The 20,666-nt window shown below is 43.9% G+C and overlaps 1 protein-coding gene across 1 annotated transcript; it reads right to left on the minus strand.

The window, feature by feature from the left end:
• Positions 1-580: 580 nt before the first annotated feature.
• On the minus strand, positions 581-20,009 carry nuak1b (NUAK family, SNF1-like kinase, 1b). The gene is made up of 7 exons (XM_010748695.3): positions 18,488-20,009; positions 13,182-13,302; positions 9,132-9,283; positions 7,912-7,977; positions 7,668-7,787; positions 5,835-5,967; positions 581-5,100 (listed from the first exon to the last, which is right to left on the minus strand). Exons 1-7 carry the CDS (start codon positions 18,791-18,793, stop codon positions 4,010-4,012), a joined length of 1,989 nt encoding a protein of 662 aa, XP_010746997.1. The 5' UTR covers positions 18,794-20,009; the 3' UTR covers positions 581-4,009.
• Positions 20,010-20,666: the final 657 nt, after the last annotated feature.

Below are 20,666 nucleotides of genomic sequence, written 5' to 3' on the forward strand. Positions count from 1 at the left end.
TTCAGCTCGCTGCCTGATTCGAGCAGGCCATGATGGTTTTAACAAATTCTTTCAAACTGAGTCAAATGACCTGTACTCTTTTTAGCTCGCTGTTTTGACCCCAACCTTTTGCCGTCATCGGTTAATTTAATTCATTAAAGAGTTAGGGACGAAAATAGAAAGCCTTTTGCGATGTGGATCACCACTGCTGATGCCCTTCATGGATGAATGTGGGTTTTCAGGACACACAGAAAAGAAATCAGGACATCCAGTAATAGTTTTCCCTACTGTAAGGAGAAGAACGGTGGATTAAGTATCTGTAGTATTGTCTGAGTCTATATTTGTTTGTCTAACTCAACCACTGGTTCAAACATAAATAACCAACATGCAGATAATATTTGGAAGTCAACACTGACCTATTGGCCTTTTTTGTGAATGGGATGGAGAGTGTTTGGATGTCATATACTTCAATATTAGACTGTGTGTGGGGGGGATTTCTTGTCATGAGAACATCCTAATTACACTTTGATGTGACTGTTTAACTTGTAGAGCTCTCTTGTAAACTTAAATGACCACACACAGCATGGAAACAAACACGTTCATCTTTCAAGATCCATTTATTTGAGTTGATACAGTACTACAGAGGCATTGTGTTGAGTAGAAATACACCCGGATGGATGAATTAAGACATTTTACAGGATTTTCTTTTTGATTCGTTACTCTTAAAAATGACACACTTGGCCACTGCCTTCACAATGAGATGACACCACTCTAAAGTTGAAACAAACAAATTAGATTTTTGTGTGCAGTACATACCGAACACGACACGCAGTCCGAAAAAAGCAGGCCAAAGCATGAACAGGGAGTATTTTTTGACAACAAATTAAATGGCTTGATCACCAATAAATACAAGTATAAAAACACATTGATAATAATTTTCATTATCAAAAAAAAAAAAAAAAAAAGTTCATAAAAGATACCAAAGGCACGCAACTTAATCCACCTTGGCAGTCCAGGATCACCAACAGAAAAAAAAAAAAAAAAAAAACCTGTGGCAACAGCCAACAATAGTAATGAGCCATAACCAAAAATAATACTTAAATAACATAATAATACTAATTTATTATTATTGTCATAACAATATCCAGTCAAGTTTTCCTATGATTAGACTTTCTGCTAACTAACAGATATGCACCAGTTATTCCAGTTTGGCAGAGTTAAAAGTTTCACCATCAGATTCTTTCCATTGCTTTATTTCCTTTTTTTTCTCCTGGTGTTGCTCCCCTGCTTTGGTGGAGGTGGAAATCCAATTTCAGCATTTTTCCCTGTTCCAATCGAGTTGAGTTTTGCCAATTGGAGGTTGTTAATGGGCTTTTCTCACCAGCCGAGTGGATCAAAACACGGGGGAAACTGAGACTACACCAACGTCAGATCAGATTTTTCCTTTCTGAAATTCTAATACTTCGAGGAAGGAAGTATTTTCTGCCATAACATAAAGCAATCAATATAAAGTTTCTTATATTTTGGAAAATCAAAAACAGAAGCATAATAAAACAAAATACTAACATAGTATAATTTTCTCACTGTAAATCCAGTTGACAATAAAATGCAATACAAAAGGCAATAAAATGCAATATAATACGCAACGGGTCTTTCATTTGAATCCATACCCAGGACCTTTCCTTCACACGAGAGGGAAACATTCTCAGCATGTGATCTGTTTCCTTGGGGGTCATCTACTGCATGGTTTTCCGTCCACATCATTTGGTATTTTGGATGATGTCAGTCACCGTTCTCCCACTTTTATGCTGCTGTTTGAACACCGTTTCTAAGGCCACCGACTGACCCTCAAGTCAAGCTGTATCAACAGCCTCCAAGCATCTTAAAATAAAAAACTCCAAAAAGAAAAATAAAACAAACGTGAGGGAAAGCCAATGTGGGGATGATTTCATTCACCAATGGGGATTCCCTACACAAAGAACATTCCCAAAGACTCTTACTAGTCCGTGACCTATCCATTCCCCTGAATCATGTCAAAGCTTCATCACATCTTTGGTATCAAACAAAAACTTTCCATCTACTCTTCCTACTCACTTCCTTTACTTTCACTATTCTACATTACAATTCCTTTCGAAAAAATAAATCTAACCCCTTGACCTTTCCTACAGGAAAGTCCTCTCTAATCTCACCTCCTTTCCGCGCATCACTCTTTCACACTCTTTTCTTCTCCCTCTAGCTATAAATCTCTACACGCTGCCTCTCTCTTACTGTCAAATGAAAACAATAGCTGGCTAATTGTGCTTGGTTGACATAACAGACTAGTATACACAGCTGGAGGGCTGAGCACCGACCGCAGAGCCCACCTGTGCTGAGTCAGGCTGGGGCTGATAGAGATCTCTAGCACTAACACGTCTCCAGCTTTTGTCTGAGGAATTTGCTGTGTCATCAGCAGGCTAAAACAAACTACCTTACTTGGCTCTTTTGAAGAACTTTGGGTAAAATATTAACTCATGTGACAATGAAAACCACCTTATGTGTCTTTGGCAAAAAAAAAAAAAAAAAAAAATCTCACTAAACAGCCTGTTTTATCAGGTAGCCTCAAAAATGTGAAACCAACCAAGGTTAAGATAACCAGGCACATTCCAGGACTGTGAGGTGTTGTCTGCACCATCTCCCTTCACTTTAATGTCCCACTAGGTGAGTCCCTGCAGATGTCTGGTGCTGCCAGCTAAAACTGTGCTCAACCAAAGCCACCTAAACTGCTGACAAACCAGACTTCAGGCTTAAACACTGACAAAGAACACAGAGGAGGAGGTCTTTCTCGAGACGGCCCTATAGATTCTGGCATATCTGTGTGTGGTTCTACTCGTGGAAGGAACGGAGGGGGTGGAGGAGACGAGACTGTTTGATCTCAACTATCTGAGACTGACCTCTGAACCCCCCCAAAAACAAGTAAAGCTAGTCAGCTGTGTGCTGAAGGCCCTGGGTCTCTCCACATTCACAAACATCATTAAAAAGAAGCACAACTGGTGACAGGTTGGGCTGGCTTTTCCCTCCACTTTAAGGAAATGACATACATAATTTTTTTTTTTTTAATTATGAATCAAAAAAGGCACTTCCTACATATTCCCTAGTATCATACACATATATAGGACATACGCTTTTATGAAGGTATATTTGCCTGCGTGTTTTACAAGCGCAGACATACTTATATATGCTGAGTATATATATGTTTCTCATCGCTGAGTAACATAATTATATATGTCAGTTCCACACAAAGAGTTGGAGACAAGGAGCTTTACACTCTTCCAGTAACAGCCAGCGCCCACCAGTTTTGCACTTAAAACTAAAAGCTACGAAAATATTAATAAATAATCAGCAATGTCAGTTATTTTTGGAACAAGACCCTGGTTTGTTTCTTTTCTTTTCTTTCTTTCTTTCTTTTTTTTTTTTAAGGAAGTAAAGATCACAAAAGCATGTGCTCTGTGTGAGTTTTAAGGTGCTTTTGTAAACTCAAACTCAAAAATGGGTGGTGTTACAAGGAGAGCCAACCAGTTTCTGGTTGCTGCGTTTGTGATTCTAACTTGCCTTCTTGCTGAATATGTAAACATGTTGAACACAGCAAAGTCTATGGGCGGGCCAAGAAAGCAGACTGGGTGGCATTGTATTGTGCCAGCTCCTTCTCTCTCTTGTTCACAAAACCCTAACTAAATTTCCTCTGGCCAGAGAAGTGCACCTAAGTGTGTACATCTGTGTGTGTGAGTGTGTGTGTGCGTGAGTAGACATATCATTTCCATCAAGATTTCATCCCCATTTGGAAGACCGCGACTTCCCAAAAGGTGTATCCCAGTAACACACTGGTCGTTAATGCCACCCATAGATACCTATTCACACACACACACGCACACACACATACACGCTTACACTCACACGCGCAACACACACACACACACGACACACACACACACACACACACACACAGTCATGTTCAATTCCATCTGCTTCTTCTTCTCTCTCTGCCACCCATCTGTTAGGTGAGGTTGCTGCTGATGTCCAGGGCTTGCTGGTACACCTGAGTCATGTCCTCCAGGTCCCCCAGCAAGGAGAAGCTGCCATTGTCCCCTGGGGAGCCTTTCGTTTTCGGGCCACGGCTGAACTTGGGTCCCTGGTGAGGCGGGGCTGCCTGGAAGCCCTTGAAGTTGGCGAGCTGCAGCAGGTTTTCAGCCGAGACGCAGGCCCTGATGTTTGGGCGGAGGTGGGGGGTGGAGGGATGCCACTCAGCCCCACTGAGGGAGCTGGGTGACAGGGACAGGACAGAGCTGTCCTCCCCGACTATGCTGGAGGGCCGACTCTGACTGCGGGACAGACCAGAGTCAGTTGAGGGAGGAGGCTCACCGAGGACTCCAGCCACCGCTGCCGCTGAGGGAGGCCCACTGTAGGTGGAGTACTTGCCGTTTCGCTTCAAGATGCCCTTTCTCCCCATCACTCTCTTTGGCGGGGAGGTGGCTAGCAGAGACATACTGGCACCTCCTAAAAGCTCGGAGGACTCGCTGCGCTCTGGTGAGGAGTAGTACCCTGATTCCCGCTGTTGGTTGTTCTTCAAGATGCCTTTCTTGGGCAGAGACGGCACCATCTTGGCTGGCGAGCCTCCCCCTAGAGTCGGCTCCTCTTCCTCTCGATCTGGGCTCGAGGCTTCCTCTCCCCCTTCGGCTTGTTGAGGCAGAGCTGCCTGGCCCAATTCCACCTCTTCCAGACTAGCAGACTGCTGCTCCTCAGTAACCCTGGTCTTCAGTATCCCCTTGGGTCTCTTCAGACCTGGCTTGTCCTCCGCTCCACAGTGTGTCTGTCCTCCCTCAACATTTTCCTTCTTGGACTTTTTGGGCCTTTGGCGCAGCTGGGGCATGGCTGCAGCTTTGGCTGCAGAACCACGTGGCTCAGTGCGGTTCTGCCAGTCGATGAAGCGGGCCAGCATGGGCGAGCCTCCATGGTCACGTTGAGTCTCGCAGTCACACACACTGTTTTTCCAGCCCCAGTTTACCCACCAATGGTTGGCTATGTCCTCCACTGTGGCACGGCGCTCAGGATTTACCATCAGCATCCAGCGGATCAGTCCACGGGCATCTAGCAGGAAATAAGAACAATCTGTAAGGCACCTTATGCCAACATACTTACAGAGTACTTAAAAGCGAAATGGAGTTCAGGTTTGATACTTAAGTCTTAATTCAAAGATGCTGGAACTGGTCGATGTCGCAATTATTCAGTTTAAAAATAACAGCAGTGCTTTAGTCACTAAACATTTCACATGCTCATTTTTCCATCATTCAGAGTAAACCACAGTAATGCACCCTCAGATAAATAACACAACACAATCCACACCATGTGACTGTTTGGGGGCAATTAAATAAGATTTAGACCTCAGTAATGATGAATAGAAATTAAAGAAAAAAAAACTATTTTCCATTTGCTCTGTTCTGCAGAGAAAATTAATTTTCAATGGGATTTCTGCATTCCAGTCGGACCGTTGAGTTTCTTTATACTCTCTGGTCAAAAAGGACATTGAGTATCACACGTGATGGATTGTGCAGGTTCTACTATATGTGTACATTGAGAGCACTCTGATCCATCTGATCCATTTTCAATTCAACAGTTTATGGACTGAAGTATATTCTGGAGTTTACATAAAAGGAGTTCTGTACAATTTATAGACAGATCGCCAGGGGTCAATGGTTTCTGTGTCTGACAAATGGTGTACCCCACTGACTCTATCTGTATATTTTATTTAGCTTTATAAAGAGTACTAAGACTAGTTGTGTTTAAAAAAACAGTAGAAATAGAAGCAGTGGTTCTTGCAGTACCTGAGGACTGTGTGGGCTCTTTGTACTCGCCGTTGCTAATCTGGCGAATGAGGTTCTTGTGGTCTCCCCCATCGAATGGCATGGTCCCATAGACCAGGGTATACAGCAGCACCCCCAGAGCCCAGCTGTCCACCTGATGAAAACAAAAAAAAAATGTCTTAAACTAATTCATTCAGTCATACGCAAGAACACACACACAGTTTATTAAGCGTACTGTACGCAGAGAGTAAATAAAACAAAAAGCTGAGGTGCGTTAGATCCGCTGTTATGTCATGGAAATGCAGCCTCCCCGGTCCTGTTTTGATTAGTGATTCATGGCACTAGAATGAATGTTGTGGAATGAGCTCAGCTCTGCTCAACATCAAAACAGACCTCAGAGTTATGATCTCGAGTTTACTTTGACATTAATAAGCACCACAGTCACTTTTTCACACAGGAACATCTCTGTTGAAGAGCTTGTGACGCTGCAGTGGTTCCCCGGCGCATCTTTCATAGAAGTTATGACAAATGCCAATAATCTGGTGGGAAATGGCTTGTTTCCACACACACACACACACACACATATATATCCACCCCTCCCTACCCTGTTCTCTCTTGCTTCGTCAGGCAGAAGAAAGCACATTCTGACCACCGACCTAATGCAATGTGGCTTTCGAAAACCGTTACATAAGACTTTGCGTATGGGGCGTGAGGAGGTGCAGAGCCATGTGGGTAGTGGTGGGAATGGAAGAGGGGTAATGAGTCCGGCAGAGATGGCAGAGTGATATCCTGGCCCCTGACGACGAGCTGGAGACACGAGTGATCAGTAAATGACCTGTCTGTGTGTATGTGTGTGACAGAGACGGGAATGTGTTGTGTGTGATTTAAGGGAGGATGAGATGTCCTGAGGAATGTGCTTCTGGTGTCAGTAGCTGAAGCTTTGAGACATAGTCTAGGAAAAGGAAATCAGATAGGGCCAGTTAGGGAGCTGGTGTACTTCCTCTAAGGATCTGGACCCACATCAAGAATGTTTCACTCTCCTGTTGCCATTGGTCCATTCCCCAGGGCGAGACAGGGCATGCACTATTGTTGTGTTCTATTTTCGTTGCCTGTGTTTGCTGTAATTTGTGGCTTCACCCCAACCAGGGTTCTGTAATTTCGATTGCAATCGGACTGCTGTAGTTTTTAGCACTCTGGAGTAAATTATAGTGAATTACGCTAAATTGAATGCTTGGAGTTGAATATCTAAAAATGCAAGGTTTTTTTTTTCCCCCTTCTGTTGCTTTGTTTTATGTAACTGATGCAATTTTAAAGACAACGCCCTTCGGAATGACTCTGGAATTGCCAGATATGTGGCTTCGGGTAGACATTTTCACTCTTTCTTTCACCAAAACTATTTCACTTTGACCGTGAGCGTCTCTTTGAGGCTGTGGAGCTCGTTCCGATCCCATTGAGATGAGCAAAAAAAAACTATCGTCCGGGGTTCCTCACTTCAAAAAGACCCGTAGACATCGTAGGAAAAGGGGAGGGATGCAGACAGCATTTGAACTGACCCACTGTGGCGCTGCAAGAGAGACCTCCCTTTGACTGGACACTAATAGTAATCCCATCAAAGAGGCAGAAAATAAAGCCTTTGTGTCTGGCTTAAGTGATGATAATCACTAGTGAGATAATAATGAAGAGAGCTACATACGGTGAAAGTTCTGAGAGCTTCACACCACACACACAACAGTCTGGGAGGACAATAATGATGATGGATACATAAAAAAGGAAATCATGTCTTGGAAATTAATTTCACAGCCAAACAGATTTCAGGTTTGAGTCATTGTCATTGTGTGGTTCACTGAGCCTCACCTCTGGGCCACGGTATGGTCTCCCATTGACAATCTCTGGTGAAGCGTAGAGTGGGCTGCCACAGAAAGTTTGCAGCAGCTTGTCCTTATGGTAAAGGTTGGACAGCCCAAAGTCAGCAATCTGTAGAAACAAGGGGTATGGGTGAATTTTATCCCTGCCATGTGATGTGACCGTTAATCTCTCATGCAAAGATCATTTAAGGGATTTGATTGAGTTTGCATCAAAGATCAAGGGGCAAACCTACCTTAATATTACAGTTTTCATCCAGTAGCACATTTTCCAGTTTCAGATCCCTGTGCACCACCCCATTCTGAAAGACAAAGAGAAATAAGTAAAGTAATGACTCATTCATCTATCAATCCATTATTCATGAGAGATGGAGCCGTGTAATAAACAGTCCATTGTATTAAGAGATGATTTACTCTGACAACCCTAGCTTGTGGCTCTCGGGGGAAATCAAGGCAGCCTGTTGGTCTAGTACTCTTTAATTGGTCTTGTCCCCTCTAGGGTCTTTATGCTGACATCTGCTGTGATTTTCCTTTTAAAATCGACTCACATGTGTCACATAAACATGATCCTGTAATTAACACCCTGTATGAATGATGTTCTCACAACATCTTGGGATTAAAAAACAACTATGCTGTTATCCTGTTAAGCCTTGGGGTTAAAAAAAAACAAAAAAAACCCTGGAATTAACATGTGGTATGCAGACAGACAGAACACTGCCTAGATGTGGAGGAGTGACTTCATCCATCACTTCCCCCACCCAGGGCTGCGTCCTACATGGCACCTCTTATTGGTTATTGCTTGCCAAGGAGCTTGTGTTCACATGATCCTGATTGGTGTGCACAAGGGGAAGAAATGGTTGCTTGCTTGTTGTGTCAGTGACTCACACCACCCCACCCGGCGGGAGGTTGTGCTTGGTAGTGATGATTCATCATTCATGGTTGTCTGGGACTCTCCAATCTGAGGACCATGACATCATCCCTATCTCCAGCTGCGAAGAGCTTGACAAGAGGGGAGCCCATCCAAATAAGCCCTTGAGGTTTTGATTGGGGTTAGTGAGGTGTGGAACAGGGGTTGACAAGGGCGTGGCTAAACCTCTAGGGGGAAAAGCTTTGAGGGTATCTTGGGACATCCATCAGCACGTCAACAGATGAGGACAGAATTAATGCAGGACCTGTTTGGTGCACTGTAATCGGAGCGTAAGCTTGAATTAAACTGGCCTGTGTTCCATCTTAACTCAGAAACAGATGACTCCCTAAAACCAGCACGCCAAGAAAAGCATACTGTGTAGGGCTCGCAGATTAACTGGCCATGAGGCTGACTGTGGAGGTGCATGGTTAATGTTAAAATGAGCATGCTCTGGCCTGGAAAACAAAGCCTGGGGCGTGTGTGAGAAAGGCAAAGATGGATTTAAGGTGACCAAGAAAATGAGTATTGTACGGTTGTGGGTTTTCTCACCTTGTGGCAGTGGTGCACGGCGGAGACTATCTGTCTGAAGAAGTGTCGTGTCTCCCGCTCGCTCAGGCGCCGGCGCTCGCTGATGTAGTCATACAGCTCGCCCTTGCTGGCATACTCCATCACAATCACGATCTTGTCTTTGTTCTCAAACACTGAGAAACGATAAGAAAAGCAATTAGAGAACATTAATATCCACCTTCAAGAAAATACATTTATATTAACAGCAATAAGAGAGGGGAGGACACAAGTTTCATTCCATCATGCTAAAATCACAAATGGACATTATTATGTGAAAAGAAAAGTAAAGCAGTTCACAGCCTACTCTCTCTGGAACAGGAATTCAAATTCCAGAGAAGCATATTCCATCTCTACACCAGAGTTACATCACCCAAACCCCACCTCATGTGTCTGGCTCCTTCACAACATTGCAGGGAGGGGCTGTTAACTCAATCAAGCCCACTCCTCAGAGACCGGAGCGGAGTGGAGAGCAGTGAAAACAGACAGAAAGCAGGAACCGAGTGAAAGAGATAAAGCCTCGCAGACGGAGGTTTGCCCTTGACACATCACATTATTGTTTATATTTAATGTTATATAACACCTATGGCGACACAGTGCCACTTCCTTTTCGTCTCACACCAGAACCGGTCACATAAATAATCAGAAAAAGTAATGTTTTGTCATGACTCAACACGAGTAAGAGCAACCCGCTATTGTTTGAAGAGAACCAGTAAAACTCAACTCTGTCATGCATTCCTGTGTGTGAATCATAAGAGAATCTAACAAATTCATGTTTACTCATTAAAGACAAAGTAGTGACAGACTTGTGTGTTTGTATATGACTAAAACAAACCAAGAATAAGTCTATGAAACTGGGTTATTCATCTTCAGTCGACTTTACAAGTGACAACAACGTGATTAAAATGTTTTTTTTTTTTTTGTAGATTAACCTACAGTATCATTTGAAATAAAATGGTGACTTGTCACACATCTGGTGACTGGAGAAAGTAATGTTATTACAGTCGTGTTACTGTAATGCATTACTATCCAACTGCAGCCACCAAACATATCATTCTGTTTCAGTATTTAGCCTTCTGGTGTATAATTTCAACTTGGCAAAATGCTTCTCTCCCAGCGCCTTGGCATGAAGGGAATGAAAATGGTTAGGCAGAGAGAGAGAGAGAGAGAGAGAGAGACAGAGAGAGAGAGAGAGACAGAGAGAGAAAAACCGAGGAAATACTGAGGAGATGACAACAACACAGTCAGCCATGTTGCTCCGTATTGTGTGGGTTGATTTTCCCACACAGCAGGGTCACCGGGGGTGAGGGCCTCTGCTTTCTGCACCCTTGAGTGAACACCTTCATAGTTTGTCACACTACTTTCCTCACCCTCCCTCCCAGGGTTCTTTTTAAGATATAATCCCCTACAAAAACACACAGTTGCTGAGTGATGGTAATGCTCCCTGATTGCGACTGTCTGTCTGCTCGGGAAGGAACAGACGGGGATGTGAGCCAAGCACCCGCGAGGGCAGAACAGATCCAGCCCTCTGATTGGTGGATAGAGCGGTGACCTGGGGTGACATTCATCGTGATTCGTGGTAGGGTTGCGCTTGGAGAGCAAATTCTCAGCTTGCACTCCCATTTACCTTTGACCCCTGGTGATGAAGTAATTACCTGACTTACATAACTCGGGTTTGTTATAGCCCGTTGGGTAAGTCAGCCGCTGCTACAGCCTTGCTGTCACTCATTGGGCTTTTGTTCACAGGTCAGGCCCTCACATTTGACTAATTAGCACCTAGTGTCCTATTGCCTGCACTGATGATAGACCACTGCACTGCTGCAAGCTTGCATATGAGGCAAGAGGCACAGAGCTATTGCAAAATATATTACAGATGAGTACTACTAAAGTAGATAATGAACACGCCAGCTCTGGAAACTTCTTGATTTAAGTGTTTAATGCTGATTAACTCAGCAGGTTATTTCTTGAATTGGTCTTTACTGAGCTGAGCTACCATAACAAAAGAGTCTTCAGAGTTTCAATTACTATCTAGGCTTATGTCACCATTAGAGAATGCAGTAAAATGAATGCAATAAAAAATCGTGGCTCTTCACTCACAGCAGGGCGAATGGTTTGTTGGTTTGGTCTGTTATATCACCTCCTTATATCCCTTTTCCCTCATAAAGGAATAGTTTGACTTTTTTTTTGTGCTATTCTTGCTGAGAGTTACATTGAAACCATTCTCATGTCTTGTGCTATTCTTGCTGAGAGTTACATTGAAACCATTCTCATGTCTGTACGGTAAATGTGCAGGAATTAGATTGAGCTAACCAGCGGCTAGTTATAGTGTCAATCTTGCATTTCCCATAAAATATGTGTCAATGTTGTCTATGATTATTAGCATTTTAGTTGGACGTATCAATTTTTGCATTTACAGCATTCTTCGGGGGTTGACTGTTTATTTTAAAAAGGGGGATACTTAGTTATGCCTGAGGAGCGGAGTGCAAAATCCCCGCACAGCATGCTGATGGATGCAGAATGTGAGGGAGTGGTAAAAATCAATCTTCACACACACATCTGGTTCAGCTTTGCTTCACACAAGGCAGTTAGCAGGGGCTGTTGAAGAGGGTGTTGCCGGATACACAAATCTCGGAGCCTCCTATATATCTCTAAAGCGAGGTTGGGTGGAGGCCAGGCCACAACAGTAAACGCTGGGTTTGAGGGAGAAAGAGCGAGAGCGATGAGTCTGGTCGAGTTTGTTGGCGGAGCGAGTGGGCCGGGGCGGCTTATAAAGGAAGGCGGCACACATAGGAACAACATACAGCCTCCTTGGCATTTATAAACCTGGATGTCCTTTTAATCATTCTCCGACTCCTGCACTTTAGCCCTCCAGCTGACTACTGGCACGTTCCCATAACAAATAGCAATGTTTGTCACCTATTCACGTTGCTGATAACAATATGGGGACTTTGAAACTGAAGGACAGCGGGTAAACCAGTTTGGGCAGTGGCGCACAACTGGCTCTCATTGTGCCACAGCAGCTATTTTGAAAAAAAAAGGTCATTCAAACTGTTGCTTTGTTGACACAGGCATAAAAATAGTCACAAGTCGCAAATCATATGAAACCAACCCACACTGCAGCGCCTTGTGACTTTAATTGCCTGCGCAATAAGGGATGATTAATTGCAAGTAATATGTTGAAAGAATTCAATGGGAATTGTTCAACCTTTACACTCGCCATTAATTCTAATCTATGTTTTCTTTCAGTGAGGTTAAGGTCATTCTAAAGGACTCATATAAAAAAAAAAAAGGAGTAAATATGCGAGCCGTTTAAGCCTGACTGGAAGGCTTTGATATTTTGCTTCCTGGGGTAGATATATGTTGACGTTGCTCCAGGGAAGGCTTAAGGCTTTTCCTCCCTCTGCATAGCACAGGGTGCAGGCCTGGGTGACTGAGGTCAATCCAGTGTCTTCTTAGCTATACACACACAAACCCTCATACATAGACACACATATACACGGACACACACACGTGCAAACACACACGCACACGCACACACAGATACACAAGTACAGTCTGGTTCCCAGCTGCATTTGTCTCTAAGTATCAGCAGATGTCTGGCCCTGAGATCAAGACCAGAGAAGACAAGAGATGAGACCTCTTAGATGTGGGAGAGGCAATCCCTTAGAATACCACCCCTCTTACACACACAAACTTTCAACACACACGTGCGCACACACACACACACATTTAGAGACATCCAGATGCACACCATCAAAGCCGTCCAGACTTTTACTGGCCCAGGCAGCCAGACAGAGCAGAGAAGATGAATAACATCCCAGAGCTGTAGTCCAGGTCTTATTATGACATCTGCATGTCATAACATGACAATCCTGCAGATTGGCCACAAGTGCTGAATGAGCTGAGGGCGGGGTGATTTTTGGACATGTGTGTTTTTATTTTTGTGTGTTCGAGTCAATCGAGCGTGTATGATTTGTCGTGTGTGCGTGTGTGTGTGCGTTTGTGTGTTTCCAGATGACACAGCAGACCTCTCACCTTCGTATATAGAAATGATGTGTGGGTGGCGGAGGGATGACATGATCTCAATCTCACGGCGGATGTGAACCATGTCCTGTTCATCCTTGATCTTCTCCTTCCTAATTGACTTGATAGCCACCTGTAAACAGAGGATAGAAAGAAAGCAGTCTGATGAGATGACTTTGAGCAACGTAAAATTTAAAACACATTGTCCCCCTTTTTTTGTGTGTGTGTGTGTGAAGGGACATGACCAAAGAAAACCGTCAAACAAGACTGAAGGACAACACATTTATGTCACATTCTTTATCTTATCAGTGAACTTTAAAAAAAGTACATGGCATGGCTTGCAGAGTACATACTGTACACCATGTGATGTCTCAGTAAACGCAACTCACTATAGGCTGAATCTCTTTCCCTAATAAACTCTGTGTACTTCATCAATCTCATTTACCTCTCATAGACCCTGCAAACTTTGACCTCATCACCAGGCCTTGCAGGCATGACAGCCAGATGAGTTAAACAGGGAGGAGGAGGAGGAGGAGGAGGTGTCATCTTTATCTCACACTGTGTAATTTACTCTTTTCTATATGAAAGCTAAATGAAGGTGCTTCTCTCTGAGGAAAACAACCTGACACACCATGGGCCCATAATGGTGGCTTGCTTTGTGCTCTTAACAGGGCCTGGGCCTACATTTACACTGTGTATTAGTCACTGTTTGGACTGGGTCTCTTCTATGGGCCCCCCTAGTCTGTCTCTAACAGAGAGATGAGAAGTCAGATTCACATGGTGAAACATGATGTTTCCATAGCAACAGTGTGGAAATGTGGAAGGCAGCTTGTTAGAAATCAAGATGCTACAGCGACGCTAGAGCACAGTGGTGCTATCACGCCAATAATGACAACGCATGCCATGATCATCATTTTAGCTTAGCATATTAGATTTGTAAGTATTTGGTAATAGTCAAATTCTTATTCCAATTCATCCCGTTGGGGCTATGAATCTCTTAACTTCATGGCAGTCCAACAGTTGCGGAGACATTTCTCTCACAACCACAAATGTAAACCACATGGTGGTGTTAGGGTTCACCGAAGTCAACAGGTTTCATTCTCTGGACACCAATGAGGAACACAGGTTCCGTGAATAAAAAGTGAGCAAGATGTTAAATGTTCAGTGTTTCTTCGAAAGAAGTCAGCGTGCTCCTCCGTGAATCAGATGGCAGCGGTAACCTTCGCGGGCGCGTTGCCTTCCCTGTCAAAGAGTCCTTGAGAAGATATTAAATCACTGCTCCATCGTTTTATTTTTAGTCATTCTGATTAACAACAGTGGCCTACTTTTGAAATAGCCCGAAAAACTGGCCTGCTGGGAGTTTTATGGAGGAATCGGGAGAATGAGCGGAGCAGGGGTTGAGGAAGTGATTCAGTCTACTTGCCCTGCCAACAGCCCTGCTGTAAGAGCTTCAACAGTCAACAACTACACATGATTTGAAGATTTTTCACTGTCATGACAATGCCACCGGGGTACGAGTCCACCGCAACTGGATGCATTCAAACCTCTAGCCTTGCACTCCTTAAATGAGAGGTTAGCGGCCTCCTCCAAATAAACCAATCGAGAGTCTAGCACATGTCACTATAATTGTAGCCTAAACATTCTGGATTGAGTCCTGGGTTCGCTTTGATCGGGGCCTGTATAGAGTCTGTTCGCTCTGAATTCTGTTAGTTTAAACTTTTGTCCTCTCCTAGCTAAGCGGTAGTATTCTGAGGAGCCCAGCTTTATTCCATGCAGCAGAAACCACAGGCAGTAGCGAGTGCCAAGCTAATTACCGTGTACATCAATAAAAATAACCCCAAACCGGAATAGTTCCCTTCCAGAGCATGCCCTGATTGCATAGAATTTAAAGAAATGATACCATAATAAACAAAATGGGGTCCAGGGGGTCCACATGCTGCGTTCGTAATTGGTAAAAACTCGTTTGGGTCTTAACACTGATGTTTTTCCTTTACCTCATCAAATTCATCAAGATTTTATCGCTGATCCCCAAAACGTGAGTTAACATTTTTTGACTGAGGCCGAATGTGAATCACCTTCCTGGATTTAATGCAGGAATTAATTCAGGGATTCCTTAATTTAAAGGCAACAACTGAGAAATGACCTACAAAAGTCAGACGCAAAGAAAGGCAAGGAAACTTTCTCTGTGGAACTGCCGCCTAAAAACCCCCGAAAATGACTTTCCTATCCTAAGAGGATAGTAATCAATCTTTAACAGCCATAATCTTAATTCCACGCTGTATGCTAACTCACTGAATGAGCCAGCTCTCCCACATCGGGCTTGAGACAAAGCCAGGTATCTCTTATGTATCTCCTCATGTTCCCCTGCCCTGACCCCGATGTGGATCATTAAACAGGACTGCAGATCAGCCACTTGCCAGCTGGCCTGGCTGCCTTGTCCTTAAGTGGATCCCTATTACTGTCACTCACAGTAAACAGGCACTGCACTACTGCCCACGCTGACCCCACGGTCAGGTAAAAAGGGTCGAGCCTCGTTTTGGACGCCCCTCCACCCTCTTATTCTTGTCCGCAACACAGCTTGTTTGAAGTGAAAGTCCATGTTTCGCTTCACTGGAGCCTGACATCTTCCTGCGCTTTCTCAGGCCATTAAAATAGATGAAGTATTCATCACAAGCTCACCCTCTCCCTTCGTTCTCCAAAGATCATGATCATCTGTTGTGTTGAGTGTGTGTGTGTGTGTGTGTGTGTCTGACTCAGTGATAGGGAGAAAGAGAGAGTGAGTGGGAGGAAGAGGCCCGTCACTTTTCCAGAGAACTATATTCTCAAACACAGCCAGGAACCATAATACCTCATCAACGGCACCACATATAGCAGAGGAATTTCAGTGTTTTCCCCTCTAGCGTACCTCTCCAGTGAATCCATTGTTGGGGAGTGATGTAATCTGGTGCTTTAAGCTCATATTAATATGGCTCTCTAACCCCTTTAACCGAGGCCGTCCCTCTCTTGTTATGGTGGTGGGCTTCCCTGTGTCTTTATGCTAACTGGCCACCCCCCCCTGTCTGTGATGAATCCCCTATACAGGATATTAACCTTCCCCTCCAATCTCATTTCCTGCCGTGGATGGCCTTTTATGTGTCACTGCTCATTTAAGGCCCTGCTGTCACCACAATCTTTTCACTATAGTCACTTAGATGGGACACAGTCACAGTCTGTTCCTCACGAGTACACAAACATGAAACACATCTTCTCGAGGCGTGCACAAACACATGAGCTTGTGCATGTGTTACATATCCCGATCCATGAGCTCTATGATCACTTGCAGTCCATATAATGTCGGGTTTCCACGGAGCTGCCAAGCAGTACAACATACGGCTTTGCAGATTAAAGCAGACAGTCACTCAGTTCCACTTTCGCTGACACACTGTATGTGCCCACATCTAATCAATCTTCCTCGTGTGCCTTTAGCTCGTTCCACACATGTGCGCACACACACAGAACTTCCTCAGTCTGTCTCCTCGCTTTGCTCTCTCTGCTCTTCTCATTTGCTTCGTGCAACCAAACAGGAAAAAAGGGTACAGGGAAGTCAAGATGATTGCATAACAGTCTCACCACCGCACTGTTGTATCTGCCATATGGACGCAAGGGACTACCTTTAGTGTCAAAGGTCAAGTAAACTCCGGCAACGCAGTGCCAGACACACGTGGCCCGTGAAGTGACCGACAAGTCATGCTCTGTCTGTCTGTTTTCTGCTGGTACTCCACGTGCAGAGGCGTTGAGTCTCAAAGGACTTCCCTAAGATATACAAACTCCCACGTGAAAACACAGCGGTGCAAGGAAGTCCTATACTTTACTGATGTGCTATTTTAAGTCTGAATGCAGCAGATTACAGGAGGAAGGAGGACATAAGGTCACGGAGTTTTGAACCACAAAGAATTTTTTGTATTCTGACAGGTGACGTTTTATTATGTCCACCCCATTTATATCAGTGAAGGGAGCATAAATAACAGAGAGCACCTCTCCTTGGAATAAAACACAGTTCAACGGCAGTTCAACTACATCCCCCAAAGTTATATCTATAACTTAACGTTATAATCTTCATGATGGTAGAATTTACTGCAGGATTGCATTAGTTTTAGATAGGTGTGCCCAATAAACTGACCGTTATTCATGCAGTTTCTTGAAGGTTTCGGTCAGGATATGTAAGCAATGCCAGCAGGGTATAATTTAAAGCAAGTTTTAGAGATGCTGCAAATGTAAACAAACACAGAACCCGTGTGAATGGCTGCTACTCATTCAAACAATTCATTTCAGAGTGGAAGAAGATGCCAACAAGTTGAATTATGTTTTAGGAAACAGTATATCAGACTTACTCGTGTCAAAACAAGCTGTTTTGACCTTTCTGGACAATATTGCGCAACGTTAAAACGCTACAGAAAGTAAAACACATTAGAGCTGTTGCCATGGCAATAATGAAAAAGAAAACAAAGAAACTGAAGAAAGGACAAGGAGTCAAGTTGGACAGTCTGAGAGAGCATAAGCTATGCTACCGGATGGTTTATGGTTCCCCCTATGAAGCATTTGTTTGCAATGACCTATGAAATCATTGGGGGGGGACATTGTTGACCTATACTAAGTTTCCCCCCCTCCCCACCCCTGGTATTCTCAGTGCAATGGAAAGTTCCTCATGTCCTGCCAGAAATGGGCTCTGAGGTCAAATTTTGCCAACACGTGAAAATATTTGGAGAGATGTGCTGGTCTGAGACGTCACAGCAGCAGATGGCGTGTTTACTATGGGGAAGACAGCCAAAAAAACTTCTTTGGTTTTTTGGTTTTTTTTTAAAGACACAGAAAGTGGTTGTCTGACTCACACAAACACACCCACACAGTAAAACATAAAAACAAAACTGAAAGGATGCCTTTAAATATTTATTGTGAGTGGGCCTTTTGTTTTATCTCTGGAGGGGGGGACTGTTGCTTTCAGTGATGCTTACTGGGATCCCTGAAGTCACATCAGTCAGTCAGTAGCCGGATTTGCACTCCAGCATCCGGTCGTGAGGCCCCGCGTAGGACAAGGCGTGTGCAGCCACAGCTCTGTGTCCCCATGGGGCCCTTATTTTTGGAGCACTGGGGGAATTCCCGGAGGGAATGACATGCACACGCCTCCAAGAGCAACAAAGCACTTAGTAGAAAAGCAGTGTTGTTTGTAGTGGCTACTAAAGGGCGTTACAAGAAGATGCATGTATATGAAGAGTGTGGACCCACTAAAAAGCATCATGACAGATGTTTACAGCTGCTTTAAGGGGGAAGGGGGGGCTCACCTCTCTGCCGGAGTGCCTCTCAATGGCCTTCTTGACTTTGCCATAGGTGCCTCTTCCCAGCGTCTCCAGCAGCTCGTAGCGGTGTTTCAGGTTGTGCTTGTGATGGTGTTTCTTCACGCCCGAGTTTCTCCGTCCATCACTGCTTGCCGGGGTCTCTTCTGATGAGTTGCCGGCAAGTAGAGGTGGAGGAGTAGAAGGGAGGAGAGGGGAGAGGTCACCCCCCGCCGGTTTGCCCGCAGAGGTTTGGCCTTTCTGGGCCTCGGGACGGGTTGACCCCCGGTGGGGTGATAAATAAGCGGTTTCCATCTCACTAGGGAAGCGTTGAACTAAACCTTCCCACTGTTAAATATTTCAAAACTACCTACCTAAAAACAGATTGATAATATAATACTTATAGGTTTAATAATAGTAATAATAAATAAATAAATTACAAGGAATAACGCGTAGCCTACTAGTCATATTATTACATGTGGAAACTAACATTTCCAGATTGTCTTGGTTGATCAATTGGCTTTGATCAAAGTGGACAAGGATGTCTCCTCCTACCTATTCATGTTATTATCGCTATATAATCAATCTACTACGGATTAAGCACAAAAAGGGTCTAAAAAGACATTATCTGTCTATAATTACCTGATACATAGTCCTATATCACTGGATAAAAAAATCATTCTAGTGCCAATTTTGTAATAAAAAAAAAAAATGTATTCAGATGTCGACAGCAGGCAGCATGCCGAAAACTGAACACACTTGATATATTGGCTATAATATATGTGCAAGCTCTATCCCAATAAAAAAAAAGAAAAAACAAAAAATAAAAATAAAAATAATCAAAAATAAAATTGGTCTGATCTCCTCACTCCTCAATTGACTGGCATGATCTATCTGATCTGGTTAATTCTGGCTCGTTCACCTTGTCTGTCGTCCTAAACGCTGCCAACATCACCGACCCACATCTGAAAGGCGAGAAAGCTGCGACGAAACCGGCGTTTTGGATGAAGATGACCCTCATTTTGTCCGCGGCCCAGGTATAGCTCCTCATTCATCTGGACTCTGTTCTATTGTGCGACTGCATGCTCCGTGCAGTGGTCGACGGTGGTAGAGGTGCGCTGTGATCGGACACTATCTCGAGCTGAGACGTTTTGGATATTGCCATGGTCGTTTCGCTGCTCCCCTTCTTCTTTCTTCCTTTTTCTTTTTCTTCTACTTCTTCTTCTTCTTCTCTCCGTGCGCCCTTCTCCTTGTTTCTCCTCTTTCTCTCTCTATCCTCAACGTGAGAGGCTGTGAAGAAGGATTGCGAGAGGATCCGAGACCGGAGGCGGGGTTTACGCAGACCTCCTCCTTCCCCCTGTCTTTTCTCTTCCCTTCTCTCTTTGTGCTATCTTCCCCCTTTTTTTTCTCCTCATCCCTGATACAGTATGACTGATCAGGGGCGTAGCTGGGTCGGCCATGTGCACAGGAGGTAACCCCCCTCCCTTCCTTCCTTTACTGTATTATCCATCTTTATCAAAAATGTCCAACCCCCATCCATGATTATTACCTCCATCCAGTGGTGGAAAGTAATTAAGTACATTTACTGTAGTATGATTATCTTCTAGACAAATCACTGTACCTTTTAGTTACTAGTTACTTTTCGAGTTCAGATTAATAATCCAAAATATACTTAACAGATTAAATATGATGCATTCCAGGTTAGGATAAATAAAAGGTTTAAATTTACAGGTTTATCCCTACATGATTTAAAACTGTAGTATGCATTCAAGTAGAGTTTTGAAGGCATGGCTCTGGTACTGGTGGCAAGGTGGTGCAGCAAGAAGGTTCCTGGTTCGAAACTCAGCCGGGCCCTTTCTGTGTTTGTCTCTCGTGCCCTGTGATGAGCTGGAGACTTGTCCGGGCTCCAGCCCCACCATGACCCTGATGAGGATAAGCGGTTACAGATAATGATGATGATGGATGGACTCTGGTACCTTTACTTAAATAAAACATCAGAGTACTTGTTCCATCAGCTGCATCCACAAAGGATGTATCTTTCCCATCTGTTTACCTGTTCATTAACTTCAGAGAGACTAATATGTTTAACTAACATGCTTTTTTTCACTTTCCTGGTGAGATCGGTCGATATACTTTCCCTCCAGTGACATATCGAGTTTGTTATCTAGCTTAACATAAAGGCTGGAGA

This window comes from Larimichthys crocea, chromosome XXI (assembly GCF_000972845.2).
Source record: "Larimichthys crocea isolate SSNF chromosome XXI, L_crocea_2.0, whole genome shotgun sequence".
Taxonomy (NCBI): Eukaryota; Metazoa; Chordata; class Actinopteri; family Sciaenidae; genus Larimichthys; species Larimichthys crocea.

Bases quoted from the DNA above. Each gene is read 5' to 3' on its own strand.
- nuak1b (XM_010748695.3), bottom strand. From the start codon at position 18,793: ATGGAAACCGCTTATTTATCACCCCACCGGGGGTCAACCCGTCCCGAG. The intron at 7,978-9,131 runs GTGAGAAAACCC...TTTGTCTTTCAG, and splicing joins CCGTGCACCACTGCCACAAG to AATGGGGTGGTGCACAGGGA. The intron at 5,968-7,667 runs GTGAGGCTCAGT...TGTTTTCATCAG, and splicing joins GACCATACCGTGGCCCAGAG to GTGGACAGCTGGGCTCTGGG.